The sequence below is a fragment of the Meles meles genome, chromosome 9 (assembly GCF_922984935.1).
Source record: "Meles meles chromosome 9, mMelMel3.1 paternal haplotype, whole genome shotgun sequence".
Taxonomy (NCBI): Eukaryota; Metazoa; Chordata; class Mammalia; order Carnivora; family Mustelidae; genus Meles; species Meles meles.
Genome location: NC_060074.1, coordinates 36656928 through 36671804, shown reverse-complemented (window position 1 = coordinate 36671804; position 14877 = coordinate 36656928). Strand labels below are relative to the sequence as shown.

Below are 14877 nucleotides of genomic sequence, written 5' to 3'. Positions count from 1 at the left end.
TGAGCAAAGATGTGATTAGGCCCTTCAAAGGAAAACAAAAACAGGCACTAATACAAAATAAGAAAATACAAATAAAACTAAATGAAAAAACAAATACTAATTAATAAAAAAAACCAAATACTAATTAAAAGTGACAAATACGCAGCATCACTCTTAGTGAGCAGACTGTAAATGAAAATGTAATAGAGAAAAATTGTAAATGAACAGCTATATCCGAAACTGGTAAAAGCATAGGAAGACGGGTCTTTACATTGTTGCTATAGCTGGAAATTCTAACAACCTTCCTGGAGAACATTTTTGTATGTATATCAGAGACCTAAGATCCTATGAGTTCTTTGATTCTGTAATTTTCCTTCTGGCAATTGATCCTGAAGAAGTAGCTGGAAAAATGTGAAATGAAATGTGTACAGTATTTCCATAATAAAACTAAATTAAATGTCCATAATAAAACTAAATTAAGTGTGATTGGGGGATTCACTGACTTATGTAGTAAATCCATGCAATGAACTATGGTGTAAATAATGATTAGTTCTTGTCTATTGATGTGAAAAAATATCCATAGGGCATTAAGTTAAAAAAAAAATCTTGTTACGAACAGCATGTTTTTATTCTATTTTTGTTTAGGAACATATTTACAGGGAAGAACTCTGGAAGGACATATACCTTAATATCTTGGGTGAGGGTGACAGGTTAGATTATGGCAATTTTTATATTCTTCCTAACTTTTGTATTGTCTCTTGTTTTTACAGCAAACATGTATTATTTTTACAATTCAAAAAATTATTTCAATTTTGAAAGAAAAATAAGACCAGATATAATTTTTTCAATTTTATTTTTAGACAATAAAATAATTTTTAGCTATAATTACAGAAATATTAGTACATTACAATATTGTAATGTTGTCAGGATATAATAATATAAAATATCCAATATATTTTAAATATATTTATTTGGTTATAGAGTAAACATTAAATTAAGTTTAGTTGCAGTAAGTTACATTTGCTGCATAGAAGAATCTTTGTAAGTTAAATTAGCAATAAAATTCAAATTCAGCATTATTGTAATACTTTTATAAATAAGTTACTTAATAATGTTTACCTTGCAAAAAGACCTCTGAGAAATCCATTATTTTAGCACACTATGAAATTTCAAAGTTGAAGCCCCAATTTGAAAAGAAACAAGTTATTTACATTTTATCTACAAAGTTAAATCTTCATAACATTATAAGCTACTCATAGGTATTTGGAAAGTAATGCATGGAAGCTGTGTATTAAGGCTCAGTCTCAGGTATGATTGAGCTGTTAATACGGCCTCTTTGGAATGTAAGGCTTTAGCATCACCTGTCTTCCTCAGAAGTTAAACACTGCTAAGAGGGCAAGAGAACACAGACGCTTGGATAAGCAGAGGCCAGTAATTTGGCATTAGCACCAATCTAGGGCTTTTACATATTAGTAAAATTAGACAACCTTAGGGTCGTTTGTGATTTTGGACTTTAAAAGGGAGGCACAGATGGAACAATTACAGCCAGCTGTACCTGGTAACTGCCCATACAATCATTCCTTGGCTGTTTGCCCAAGCAGTTCCTAATTTTGAGTGTGTTGGAAATCACCTGGAGGGCTTGGAAAATGCAGATTTCTGGGCCTTACCCGTAGCGTTTCTGATTCTACAGGTCTGAGGTGGGTCCTAAAATTTCCATTTATAGCAAGTTCCCAGAGGCTGTTGATGCAGCTGGTCCAGGGACCACAGTTGGAGAGCTGTTGTCCTATAGAGGGCTTGTGGCCATCAATTAGACCCTGTATGCCATTATGGTACAAATGGGACAGCAGGATATTTTTAGAGCAAAAAAATCTTAATATTAGGTGAGTCTACATAAGTAATCTAAGTAAAATGCACTTTATAATGTTTAAATGTAAAAATGGCTTGACAGCAGTCACCTGAGCAGGGAAGGGTGGGAACCAAGGTCCCAGCCTGTGCTCTCCTCTGGGGTCACACGTTTACTTACAGAGCAACTGAGACCAAAGCTATAACCTGAATTTAAATATCAGCACCATCAATGCCACCTGGGTGGATCAAGAAGCATCTTCAGAGCTTTGCCTCAGGATACCTGGCCTTTCAGATCCATCAAATATTGTTACCATCGAGTTCAAGTGGTACTTAGTGCCTTGCAGATCTTTGTTTTCTTAACGTTGTTCCTACCTTGGCTTCTGTGATGCCCAAGAGAAGCTAGATGTCCTGGGCTTTCTCTGGCCAGAGACCTTGTAAACCTTTTTTGAGGCCTACTGAATGATGATGATGGAATATAAGAACAGTGACAAAGGAAGAAGAAGGGGAAAAGCCAGCTCAGATATGTGGGAGTCCTAACAGTAACAATAAGTTAGTCACCTTTTCTGGGATATCAGATCAGAAACATTAGTCTCTTTTTCTCCCCCTTAGTATCTGTAATTTAGCACCTTCCTTGGGGCCAGGGTTGAGGCTAAATGAAGTGCATGTTCAGCTGAATTAAGTAACTTTGGGAATGTTTCAACACACTGAAAAGCAAGTCTTAAGACGCATATCTGCAAAGCTATACAATTTTTACATTAAGATTTTTACAGGACTCTTTCAACACAGTTGGTGAGACTATGCAACATAAAACACAAAATTTTTTACAAAAGAAGTAGGGAAATAATCAGGGAATAAATCTGGAAATACCCAGGTTACATGGAATATGAATGGATCACAGCAAAGGAAAAATATTTTGAGCCTAATCTGATTAGCCAGCAAATGTCTTAAGTTTTCTCAACATTTATAGGGATGGGGATAAAGTGCACATCCAATAAGCAGTATCCTTGTTATCTGGGTGAGTGAATTGGTTAAAAAAAAAAAAAAGAAATCAGATACATTTCAGAGCATGTGTGTAACATCCTATTAAAATTAATTCACTAAGGGTAAAAATTTGAATGCAAGCAGATTACCTTGCTGCGGTGAAATGAATTCAATGGATAAACAAAAAATATTAAAAAAAATATGAACAAAACCATTGAGGGAAACCCCCTTTTGGCCTCTTTTGGCCTTAGTCTTGGGTATACTTGAAAGAGCCCTAGAATATCTGTGAACCTTAGTTTAGTTCTGGTTTCCTCAGGCCTTAGGTTACTGAACAGGTCTCAAAGTCCAGTCCAATGCATGAGGCGTCATTACTCCACCTGCCCCCCACATCTCCCTCCTGTCTCAGGAACTAAAGGGGGTGGTGGCACAATCTAAAACCAATTTAGCCTCCCTGAGTCTCAACAACTGGAATAGAAAGGGACAAATCTTGGGAATCCAGTGGACCAAATAGCTCTTAACTTGTAGCACCAAACTTCATACCATCGCAGTTGAGACCATGCATTGGATACAATTAGAATAGGATTTCAGGGATATTTTTTGAAAAGTCTGCTGCCTTGCCATAGGAAACTTTGCAAGAGCACAGATTAGATACCAGGATTGCAGAACTGACTTAAAAGAAATGCTTTGTTGTGTGGGGAAACAAATAGAAACTTTGTACTAAGTCATCATGGAACCATATTGTTTGGTTACAGAAAAATATCGAAATAAATGCATATTCTGCATCATCACTTTGTTATTTAGGATGAAAAAGAACAGTTCTGTTTTCTTTTGATTTCTTCATTGTATTCTCTTCATGCACACCCGACAGCGACTTATTATCTTTTCTAACTCCCCAGCTTTCACAGTTGACGGAATAGGTTTTCTGAAATAAAAGCAAAAAGTGCAAAGAGTCTCATCAATGTATAGGTAAAGAGGGAATATTTGCTGGGTTTGAGATTTATTAATATTGTAGTTCATCTAAAGTCATATTTCTGTAAAGGTATATATGTCAATGTTTTATAATTTAGTTGTATTTCAGCAGCAGTGAGGAAAACATAGGCTGTGATGCAAACTTACAGATTCTCTGTTTTGTAATAAAAACAGCCCTTGTCCTTTAAACAGTCTGGATCACGCACAAGTCTTCCAGTACAGTAAATTAAGAGCAGCAGATCATTTCATGGTTTTATTCAGTAATTTGCTATAAGTTCATATACAAATGTTAAATATGTTTGGTGTTGACAGAAATCACATTTGGGGGCCTTTACTGATGCAGTAGTACAAACCCATGGCTACTAGTTGACTGTGGAACACTTGTAAACTGGGAGTTCCAAACATTTTGTTGTCACGGGGATCTCTTTTAAATGTGAGTTCATCAACACACACGTAATGAAAATCTAACATGGCAACCTCTGAATAGTTCAGCAACTGAGTCATGAGATTAAACTTGACTTTGAATAGTTACCTGAACATTCTTTGGGGGTTTAATGAAGCCAACCAGAAACTGTAGGAATTTGAATAGTAGTTGCACGTTCCTCTTCCATGGCACTCTATGAATGGACTGGCTCGGAATTCTTCCAGGCAGGAGCCAGGGGAGGCCAGAGCTTGCCCAGCACCCTCAGAACCCGCACTTGTGAACTATCACAATAAAAATACCTGGATAAGAATTCTGTGCATGTTGTTCAAACTTTCAGTGCTTTACCTTTTTTTTTTTTTTGTAATAGTAAGAAAAAAAAAGTAGTGTGAAATAAACTTACGCTTTTTTATCCAAATTTGCTAATACTTGAGGTACCTTCCAAGTTGAGGATTAGTCATCAAAAAAAAGTAAAAGCTATTTCTTTGGCCTGGAATCCTCCTTTTCCTCAGTCAGCTAGCTCGTTTTTATAGTTCAGGGATATGCCTAACTATAACCTCCAGGAGGCTTTCCTTGACCTCGTCTCTTTCACAATCTCCTATTTCCTTCAGAGTACTGACCACCATCTAAAGTCATTATTATTATGGTTATTTTGTCTTCTTGTTTATTGTCTACCTTCACCACTAAAATATATGTTCATGGCCAGCAGGAACTTTGGTTCATTGTTGGTATTCTTCTTAGTGCTTAGAACAGTCATAGCACATGGTAGGTGTTCAATAAATACTTGTTAAATTAATGGTTGAATGAATGTCTGTGAGTAAAGAAAGGGGAATAATGTATCCTAAGTGATGCTATACAAAATATAAATAACCACCAACCACGTATGTGTGGCTCTCAGAATCACTGATGGTCAGTGCATAGATTTCCTCATTTAGCACTTCACATCTGGAGAATCTTTCTTTAAAAGGCTTTTTCTCTTAGCCCCCATCTTGATATGAATGTCAAAGGGGCATAAGTGTAAGGTAAAAAGATTGTGAAACAGACTCAGGTTCAAACCCTGGTGTTAGCAATTAGTAGTTATGAGACCTTGAGGATCTTCATTTTTATTTATAAAACTATAAAAGATAGGAACTACCTCCAGGTTTCCATAAGGATTATGGAGGATCTATATAAAATGGCTGCCATGTTTAAAAAAAAAAAGGCATTCTGTTACTAATTTGGCATTACTCATCACCTGAATGTCTTATATAGAATTTGTGGTCATTTTTTTAAATGCTCCATTTACAAAAAACCAACTTACTTTAAAAAAAAGTATATTTCCAGATTTTCAAACCAATGTCCCTAGAATACGTTGCATATTAGTGTCAGGCAGCATCATTCTTGCGGGCCAAATTTCACCCCGTCCAATGTAAGGTTCTGAGGGTAATCTTTACTATGAATTTGCTGTTCCTTTCCTCCTTACCATGATAAATGAAAATCCTTTCCAGAGAGAAATCCAGCCATTGGGACAGGAGGGAATGGCGGTGGTTTGGCTGTGAATGGCTATGGCATTTGTAGGACCTTCACAGACAGTGCATCTGTAATGTGAAATAAAGAATATGGCAGCTGGGTTGCTTTGATGGCTCAATTGTTTACATGTCTGACTCTTGGTTTTGGCTCAGATCATGATCTCAGGGCTGTGAGATCGAGCTCAGGATGAAGTCAGCTTATGATTATCTGTCTCCCTCTTCCTTTGCCCTTCCCCCCACTCCTCTCTCTCTCTTTAAAATAAATAAAATCTTAAAAAAAATAAAAAGAATACAGCAGCATCACCACTTTCTGGACCATGATGTGCTGCCTTACATTACATTACGCATGAAATGATTGACCTTGTCCCATCACAAAACTCAGGTTAGATTTTTACCTGCTAATATAGGGCTCTAGGGCCCTGCCAGTAATGGGAGCCATGTCCATTGGCATCGGAGCTGGTGTTGAGAGCCAGTATGAATAATCATTTCGAGATGCAAAATTACATACATCATTGATGTTACAGAATAAGAATGGCATTGTGGTAAATCGCTGCAGACAGCTGCCGAGAGTTCCTAATGAAACATCGGACTGAGTATCACTTTTAGTTAAAATTATTTTGAGTATCATTACTAGGCAGAGGCTAATTAAAACAATGTGTGACAAAAATAAGACAATCCAAAAGTGTTGTTTGCAGAATGTGTTACTGAAAAGTTTTAACGAGGATAGATATCAAAGATCCAATAAAAAACATTCTCCTGCCCCAACCTTCTTAATACTTCGGGTGACCCTTCCTAATCAGTCTAGCACTTGAGGACTGGTCAAGGTCGGGTGGGAAAATGTCTGTTTCAGAGTATTCCCAGTTCTTCAAATGTATGTAATAGCTAATAACTAGACTAAGCTTCAGAAAAGATGCTGCTTTAAGATTAAAAAGAAAACAGGTGATTTAAGTGAAAATTGCTTGCATTGAATAGGACAAGCTAGACTGACATTCATGAGCTGGGCTCCTTCCAGAGCTGTACATTCCAGAATGAAAATTAGACATTAAGCCAATGTTGTTTCATTTACCGTCTTTAAAAAGTGCTGTAAGGTACTCAGGCTTGTTCACACTACAGAGAAAAGTACCCCATGCTATAGAAGTTGACAATATGTCTATGGAACAAAATGAAAACTGGGCTGGAACATTACCCAGGTCTTGTCCATGGGCTTGTTCATTTCCTTGTACAAAAAGAAGAGAAAATCCACTATAGAGTGGCTCTGTCCCTTCTGGACAGGAGGGAATCGCTGTCGTCTGACTATGCCTGGTGAAGATAAAGCCTCTCCTCATTGGCCCAGTTGTAGGAGGTCCAATGTGTCCAGGTTTCCCCTTCAAGCCTGGCAGTCCATCTGATCCAGGTGGTCCTTTAAAAAACATGTCATATATGTTGCAATACAAACAAAACCACAAACTCAATTTCCCAAAGTACTAATTTCAGTGTTGATGTATATCTGGTAAGCTCCTCTTGAAGGAATCCTAAAGAAGACTGACTTACAAAATGGCCAAGCAATATTAAATTGTTGATTAGTTTATCACACAATGCTTCTTATAAATACTTGTGTATATTGTATGATGAATTTTTGAGATCAGGTCTTTTTCTTTTCATTCTGTGGTACCTAGCACAGTGGCCTGCGTCTAGTAGGTCTTATGTACATTTTTTTGTGTATGAGTGAGTGCATCCTACAACAAGAGTGAATAAGTCAAATACAATTTGAAAGTCTCTTCAGGTGGATAATAAAAAATGACATGTGCTTTTGATAAAGTCAGTAAATATGCATGGAAAACACTGAAAGTTCTTTTTAAAGGTGTAAATTTTGAGAAGGTTTTAAATCAATGAGTAAGGCAAATAAGAACAGAAAAGACTTTTTTCTTTTAGTGTGATAAGAGTTTCCTTTATCTATGAGTTTAAGGCAAAGTAAGTATTTTTTATACTTTTTTTCTCTGCACTAGAGTGGTAAATACACTTTTGTCACTTTCTAAATAAGGACCAGAGAGCTCTCCTTTCTCTCTATCCTCCTTTCTTTCCTCTCCTTTTTTTTCCGTCAAATAGCTATTATTTAATGGCATTGGCATTGGCTTCCATCCCCCCTTGGTCCCTGATCCATTTCCACTGCCAGTGTACCCCAAGCTCCACCCAACCCACCTTGGGTCCTAAAGAATGCGGGAGGGTAGAGACTGTTGGATTTGGGGTCCACGAGTCAAGGGAGATATTATTGTTTCCCACAAACAGCCATGCCCTGGAGTCAGGCAGTGCCCCAGTTTAGTCTTGGCTCAGAAGGCAATGCCTTTCCCTATGATCTGTTAAAGCACTAAGATTCTATATTTTTCAGTCAACCCACATTCTTATGTTTTCCAGGGGTCTTGGCGTATTCTTTGAAATTAAAAATAGGTCATATCTAAATTCATCAACATTTCATGTCTTACTTGAGTCATCCAGAATTGTACGTTTTTAATATATCAGATGGAGAGGATACACCTTCTTCACTTTCCCCCACGTCTACCCTCATTACCAGGGAGCTCTTAACTGGCCACAAGCAAAAGATCCCTCTACTTGTCTCTGCACAGGGATTGTGATTAGCTGAGCATGAGAGGAACTGGAGGTAGGCTACCATGCAATATCCAGAATATCCAGGATATTCTGTATTTCTGAGAGAGAGGCCAGGGCTCTAAGTTTATACCTGTGCTATTTAACTTTCAGATCCTTTAATCTTTCTTGTGAGGTGGGTATGGATCAGGACTAATTCTTTTTTTTTTTTTTTTTTAATTCTCAGCATAACAGAATTCATTGTTTTTGCACCACACCCAGTGCTCTATGCAATACGTGCCCTCCTTAATACCCACCACCTGGCTCCCCCAACCTCCCACCCCCGCCCCTTCAAAACCCTCAGATTGTTTTTCAGAGTCCATAGTCTCTTATGGTTCACCTCCCCTTCCAATTTCCCTCAACTCCCTCTCCTCTCCATATCCCCATGTCCTCCATGTTATTTGTTATGCTCCACAAATAAGTGAAACCCTGTGATAATTGACTCTCCCTGCTTGACTTATTTCACTCAGCATAATCTCTTCCAGTCCCGTCCATGTTGCTACAAAAGTTGGGTATTCATCCTTTCTGACGGAGGCATAATACTCCATCGTGTATATGGACCACATCTTCCTTATCCATTCAATCAGGACTAATTCTACATGCTAATGATTCTCAATACACTTTGTATTGTAGGACCGTCACTCTTACTGTGTGGTCCTCTTCTGAAACTGATCAGTAAATTTTAATTAATAGAATTAATTAGTAGAATTATTAATAAGAGTTTTGCATCTTCTCACTTTGAAAAACACATTTTAAGGACAGCTGAATGATTAAGCATGCTCTAAAGTGCACTCTTGACAATACTAAATCATGAGTGATTATGCAATTAACAATATTATTAGCATTATATCTGAATTTTTAAAGATATAAGTCTCTAGTTTTTACAGTTTTATTATAGTAGATCTGGTCATATGTCAGTAAATTGGAAAACTGCATTTAGAATTTTTTTCTTTAACAAAATCAGCAATTCTTTTGGATATGTAGGTATTTCCTAGAAAGTGCTTTTGAAACTTTTGCAGAAGGTAGATTTTGATCCAGGTATATCAAATTGACATATAAACTTATATTCAGACTATTTTTTTTAACAGGAAAACAAATCTACACCTTTATTTATTTACTTTTCAGTAAGTTAACTCCTTGAGGGGGAGGGGCACAGCATCACACGGATTCTGTGTTCAGTGGGTTTAGCAGGAAGGTTACTTTGGAATTTGGCACAAAGAGGAGCATGAGGGGGCGCCTGGGTGGCTCAGTGGGTTAAGCCGCTGCCTTCGGCTCAGGTCATGATCTCCGGGTCCTGGGATCGAGTCCCGCATCGGGCTCTCTGCTCAGCGGTGAGCCTGCTTCCCTCTCTCTCTCTCTGCCTGCCTCTCTGTCTACTTGTGGTCTCTCTCTGTCAAATAAATAAATAAAATAAAAAACTTTAAAAAAAATAAATAAAAAAAAAAGAGGAGCATGAGTTACTTTTTTCCATATTACTCTGGTTTTGTTTAGTTTGCCACCAGGAGTCACTGTGTTGTTCTTTGCTTTGTACACATAGGCACATCTCTTGCCTAGATAGAATTCAGTTTCATCTGCAGCACAAACACCTTCAATTTTAAGAAGAGCTGTGTGCTTCCTCTGGTTCTGGAGACCCTGCTTAGAGCTAGCAAAAATGACCTTGGATAAATGCCTTCCAGACGTAGTTGTCATTTTAGCAGTCCTGTTCCCAGGAGGCCCCACTTATTTGCCCCCAAAGTTCAGCACCCTTACCTCCACCCAGATTAAAATATTTAAGAGAGCCTTTTTCAGGGTAACACATGAGTTGTTCAGTCATTCAGTATTCATGAACGGCATGGCATAGTTGAAAGATGGCTTTCCTAGATAAAGATACGAAGCTGCTCTTCAATTCACATCAAGCTAATATTTGTTCAAACTATGTACTTATATGCCACTCCTATAAGTAGATATTATTAAATAAGTACTCCTGTAAATAATTAAAAACAGTTCTGGCCTTTCCAAAAATAGAATTCATGCTTCATTAGGTCTCCTTGCCCCTAGGCTAAAAATTTGGAGTACATGTGCCCAGATAAGAGATAGGAAGAATGGTGTACTCCAGTAACTCTAGGTTTTTCATCTTCTTCCACGTGAACATTTTTGTGAACAACACAAATTGAAAGACCTAGATGACTCTTAAAGTCACGTATCGACCAAGACCTTTCTGTATATTGAAAGAGCATTCCTTCAGTGAGAGAACAAGCCAGCTGTATATTTACCTTTCTCTCCTTTACAACCTTTGTTGCCTTTTTCTCCAATTGGCCCAGGAGTTCCTGGTCTTCCATCCTTGCCTGGCTTACCTCTTGGCCCACAGGGTCCTAGGCAAAAAACCAACACCGTGCTGAATGGTTCATACAGGATAAAATGTAGGGTGGCCAACCACCCCAGATTACCTAGGATTTTCCCAGTTTCAGCAATGAAAGTCCTACAAACTGAGCTGCAGACAAACTGGGACAGTTGGTCATCAGCTGTTATACCACCAAAACCAAACTAGGAACATATGAAATAACATGGCAGTTTGACATTGTGCTTCCATTTTGATGGACTTTGTTCCAGAATTTGCTATGCTCGTGTACTCATCAAAGTAATACCTCTTTTATATCCCAGATAATTCAGGCAAACTTAGAATGTAACAATTCTGCTCAGAAGACTATTACAGGGTGCTAACCCCATACAGAGGGGTTAGTTCAGTTTCCATACACCAATACTTTGAAAAGATTTCATAAGATCAAGCATACATTTACATTTACTGCTCTTCCAAGTGCTGTACAGAGTGTGAGAACAGTGTCCACACACAGAACTCTGGTTTATTCAGGCAATCATTTAGAAACAGAGTTCTAAGACTGAGTGGTCAGAGAAAATAGAAATAATACTTGAGCTTAATAAAAAACACATTTAAGTGCCCTAAAGAATATTTGCTCAAGCTTATGATATACACAACAGTTTTCAGTAGATTCAAAAGGTCTTTTATTTACTGGTCAAGAGTAAAATAAGCTTGATCCTGAAACGGATTGTAAAAAACACCATAACGTAACATATTCTGTGAAGTTGTATCACTTGCTTCCAAAGCACTTTGTAGGTATTTTAGTTCACCCCCTTCCTAGTAATCCATGTCAGTGCTGCCAGTGCCACACCTAGGATTCCCGGTGGCCCCGGTGGCCCGGGTTCTCCTTGCATCCCTGGTCCTCCAGCACGGCCAGGCGGTCCTGGGCTTCCTGGAAGGGAGATGATCTTAACCGTGCCAGGGTCTCCACGTACACCTATTGGTATGAACATAAGACAGTGATGGCTCCACTGATGAGTTACCCTTTCCTCAGGAAGAGCAACACTAAGGAAATAATACTTACCGGGTGGTCCTTTTGGCCCAATTTGCCCCGGAGGCCCAGCTGGTCCCAGAAATCCCGGATCACCCTTCTCCCCTTAAAAAACCAAAACCAAAACAAAACATTTGCATGCCCTAAAATATAAATCAAAATCATCGTCTCTGTATCCAGAGTAGTACACAAAAACAGTACCTTTCACACCTGGAAATCCACGGAATCCAGGATCACCTCTGAGCCCTGGCAGACCTGGGCTTCCTGGTGCTCCCTGTATTTCAAACAGAAGGGAGCAGAACCAAAGACAAATTTAAAAAATCACAATAGTCACTGCAATTTTTTTTTTAAGAAAATAGTATTACATTGGATCAGAATGAGCTGAAGTTGACAGATATCATTTTTACCGTCCCATCCACCCAATCTCCCTAGAGCTCCTCCGCCACCTAGACCTTTCCTTAGCCCTATCATTTTCAATAAAACAGAAGCAAAAGCTGCCTTTAAGCTCAAGAGCAAACACAACTTCTGGATATTAATGTCTGTTATATGAGTATTGAATATAATTGAATATATCCTCAATGAAACCGCCCAGTATTTGGAGATCTTTTGGGAAGAGCAGACACTGGATTGCCAGAATGAATATTATCATTTTTCTTTGTAATTTTTGCAAAGAAAACAGGGCCAATATTGAATTGTGGCCTCCACCATTGTTTTAACTGAGCTGGCAGAGTTATAAATTACTCCTGATCAGAGTGGTGGAACAAGTCAAGTGCTAGGGATTGGGATGAAGGGATTGTCATGGGAGCTCTGACTGCACTTTTGGTGAGGATGTGGTGGTCTGACCAGGAGGAGATGCTCCCTCCTTATGAGGCCCACACTAAATGCCCTTGTAGCCACGGAATGCTCAAGCAAGGCCATAGGAGAAGGGGGAAGGAAGCAGAGCTTCAGAAAGGAGCTACATGTCAGAATGTAAGTTATATCTAGTATTACACTATCCATGTGAATTGAGACAGAATACTATTACTTGAAAACAATGAACTGAACGTCATTCAGAATGCCAAGAATAGCAAAACTGGCCTCCAAACAAGATGAAAGGAGGAATAGTCGTAATGCTTGAATAAGGTGTTATGAGGTGAAAAAAGAAGAGAGAGAAAACAGAAACCCCTGGTCAAGGATTCTCAGGCTCCTGAGGTCTGGCCTGTTCTCCAGGTAACCAGGGAGAAGGGTCTGGTGCCAGGCCCAGCCCTTGGGTGAGGTGGGAGCTGCTCCATGCAAGGAGAGGATTGGTCAGGGCAAGAGCCAGTTCAGACATCCTTCAAGAAAATGACCTTTCAAGTGCAAACGTATAAGCCCAGTGGACTTAAGCAGGATCCCATTTCCAAACAATACTTTCCATAGCCCAGTGTCCTTGGAAGGACTTTCCCTGTGATTATAGGATCAGTGTTTGCCACTTTCAAAAAATCATGGAGAACATGAGCGATACCGAAAACTGGGCAAATAATTTCATTAAAAAAAAAAGTTTTAAAAAGGTAGATTCTGGAAACCAAATATCAAGAGGACTTTAGAGAATGTAACATGATCCCTGACACACCACCGTGCTGAAGTTCTCACTGCCCATCACTGATGAAAACATGAAGATTCTATGACCTAACTCTGACTTTCTCATCAATCTCCCAGAGTTTGAGGTAAACAGGGGAAACGGGTTTTTCAAATATGCTGCTAAAGAGAAAGTGAGGGAAGATGGCCCAGGTGGCCAGAGAGAAATTCAGAGAATTTCATAGGCTGGGAGCATAAGCCTAACTGGACACAATGACAACGATAAAAAATAAATGTGAAAGTTCTGCACCCCAGTCACAAACAAACAGACAAGAACTAAAAGTAATGGAGAGAACCTAGAAGCCATTCAGGAGGAAAGGCAGGTGTGTTAGCGCGCGTGCGCGCGCGCGCGCGCGCGCGCACACACACACACACACACACACACACACACACACACACGGCTCTGGTGGACCAGAAGCTCACTGTGCAGTGACAGTGTAGGGACATGGGAGCTGAACAGCTCAAGCAGAATTTTAGGCTGGATTATAAAATAGTGATGTTCAAGATGGTGAGACTCCTCCCTCTTTTACCCACTCCATGGCGGAACTGAGTTCTTAATCCCCAGTGGTGTTTGTCTCAAGGGCTGTGTTTTTAAGGGAGATATTGACCAAGCAGGATATATTCAGAATAGAGGCAGGGTTGATGAAGGATGATACTGAATTTGAAAAGCACAGGTATTTGTCAGGGAAGAAAATACTTCAAGGAAGTGACAGCTGTTTACAAACACTGACAAAATAGACATTCAGGGGATAGCACGGATAACTTTGAAAGCATTATTAATAGAGAAAAATTATGTTGTCCTCTAGAGTGATCCCAAACTCTTAGGTGGTTTTTTGTTTGTTTGTTTGTTTTAAGATTCCATTATTGGAATTGCTCAGTGTCTAAAGAAGAAAAAGTTCAGGAATGACATAGGAAAGGGTCCCCTACAAATCAAACTTCTAGAGCCCCAATCTTTCCAACTCTTAAGATTCTTTGAACCTTCCAGACTCTTCTGTTGACGGCACAGAAGCATCACAAATGGTAATCTTTTTTTCCCTGTGGGTACATCAGACCCTGACAATCAATTTAGAAGAATACAAGAAGAATAATTTTCCACACTTACCGGTGGCCCCGGTGGCCCTTCGGCTCCTATAGTTCCAGGCAGACCCCTAGGGCCAGGCTCGCCCATGAGTCCCTTGTCTCCTTTGATGCCTCTTACGTGGCTCCCTGGAGGTCCCGGAGGACCGGGCTCACCTGAATTGACAAAGGGCCTGTCAGTATTACCAGTCCAGGAGTGTGGCTGGTTCTATGGGTGATGTTTTTGGACGACAGCAAACTATGCACCTGTTGTTACCCCACACGGTCTTTGTGTTGAGGAGTGTGATGGCTTGTGGTGAAGAAAGAATAAAATAATGCCAGGAAAGCACCTGGCGCAAGATAGGAGCTGTTTCTCCCTCCTGGACGTCTGTTAGAGCACCCAGCACAGTACTCCATTCATAGTAGCAACTCAATTAGATCTTGGTGATGGGATGTATCCTTCTCTTTTAGGTTTACTAATTTGATATTTACCAATTTTCCCACAGCCTCAACACCACCACCAGTGGCTTTGATGAGCATGAGTGTTGTATGGAAG

General features: G+C 39.3%; 1 protein-coding gene across 3 annotated transcripts in view; it reads right to left on the bottom strand.

Annotated features, from left to right (window-relative positions):
* Window positions 1-909: 909 nt before the first annotated feature.
* The window catches only part of COL4A3 (collagen type IV alpha 3 chain), a 135224-nt gene continuing 121256 nt past the window's right edge, over window positions 910-14877 (bottom strand). For 2 of the 3 annotated variants that reach the window (XM_046019418.1, XM_046019417.1), the window contains exons 43-52: window positions 14368-14498; window positions 11871-11943; window positions 11703-11774; window positions 11490-11615; window positions 10575-10673; window positions 6890-7102; window positions 6099-6276; window positions 5658-5772; window positions 4307-4479; window positions 910-3727 (exon numbers count right to left, since the gene is read on the bottom strand). In XM_046019418.1, coding sequence (XP_045875374.1) covers window positions 3643-3727; window positions 4307-4479; window positions 5658-5772; window positions 6099-6276; window positions 6890-7102; window positions 10575-10673; window positions 11490-11615; window positions 11703-11774; window positions 11871-11943; window positions 14368-14498 — 1265 coding nt within the window. In that variant the 3' untranslated portion in view covers window positions 910-3642. Of the gene's footprint in view, window positions 3728-4306; window positions 4480-5657; window positions 5773-6098; window positions 6277-6889; window positions 7103-10071; window positions 10179-10574; window positions 10674-11489; window positions 11616-11702; window positions 11775-11870; window positions 11944-14367; window positions 14499-14877 lie in introns of those variants that run through there. The other variant, XR_006820317.1, reaches the window with a different exon arrangement.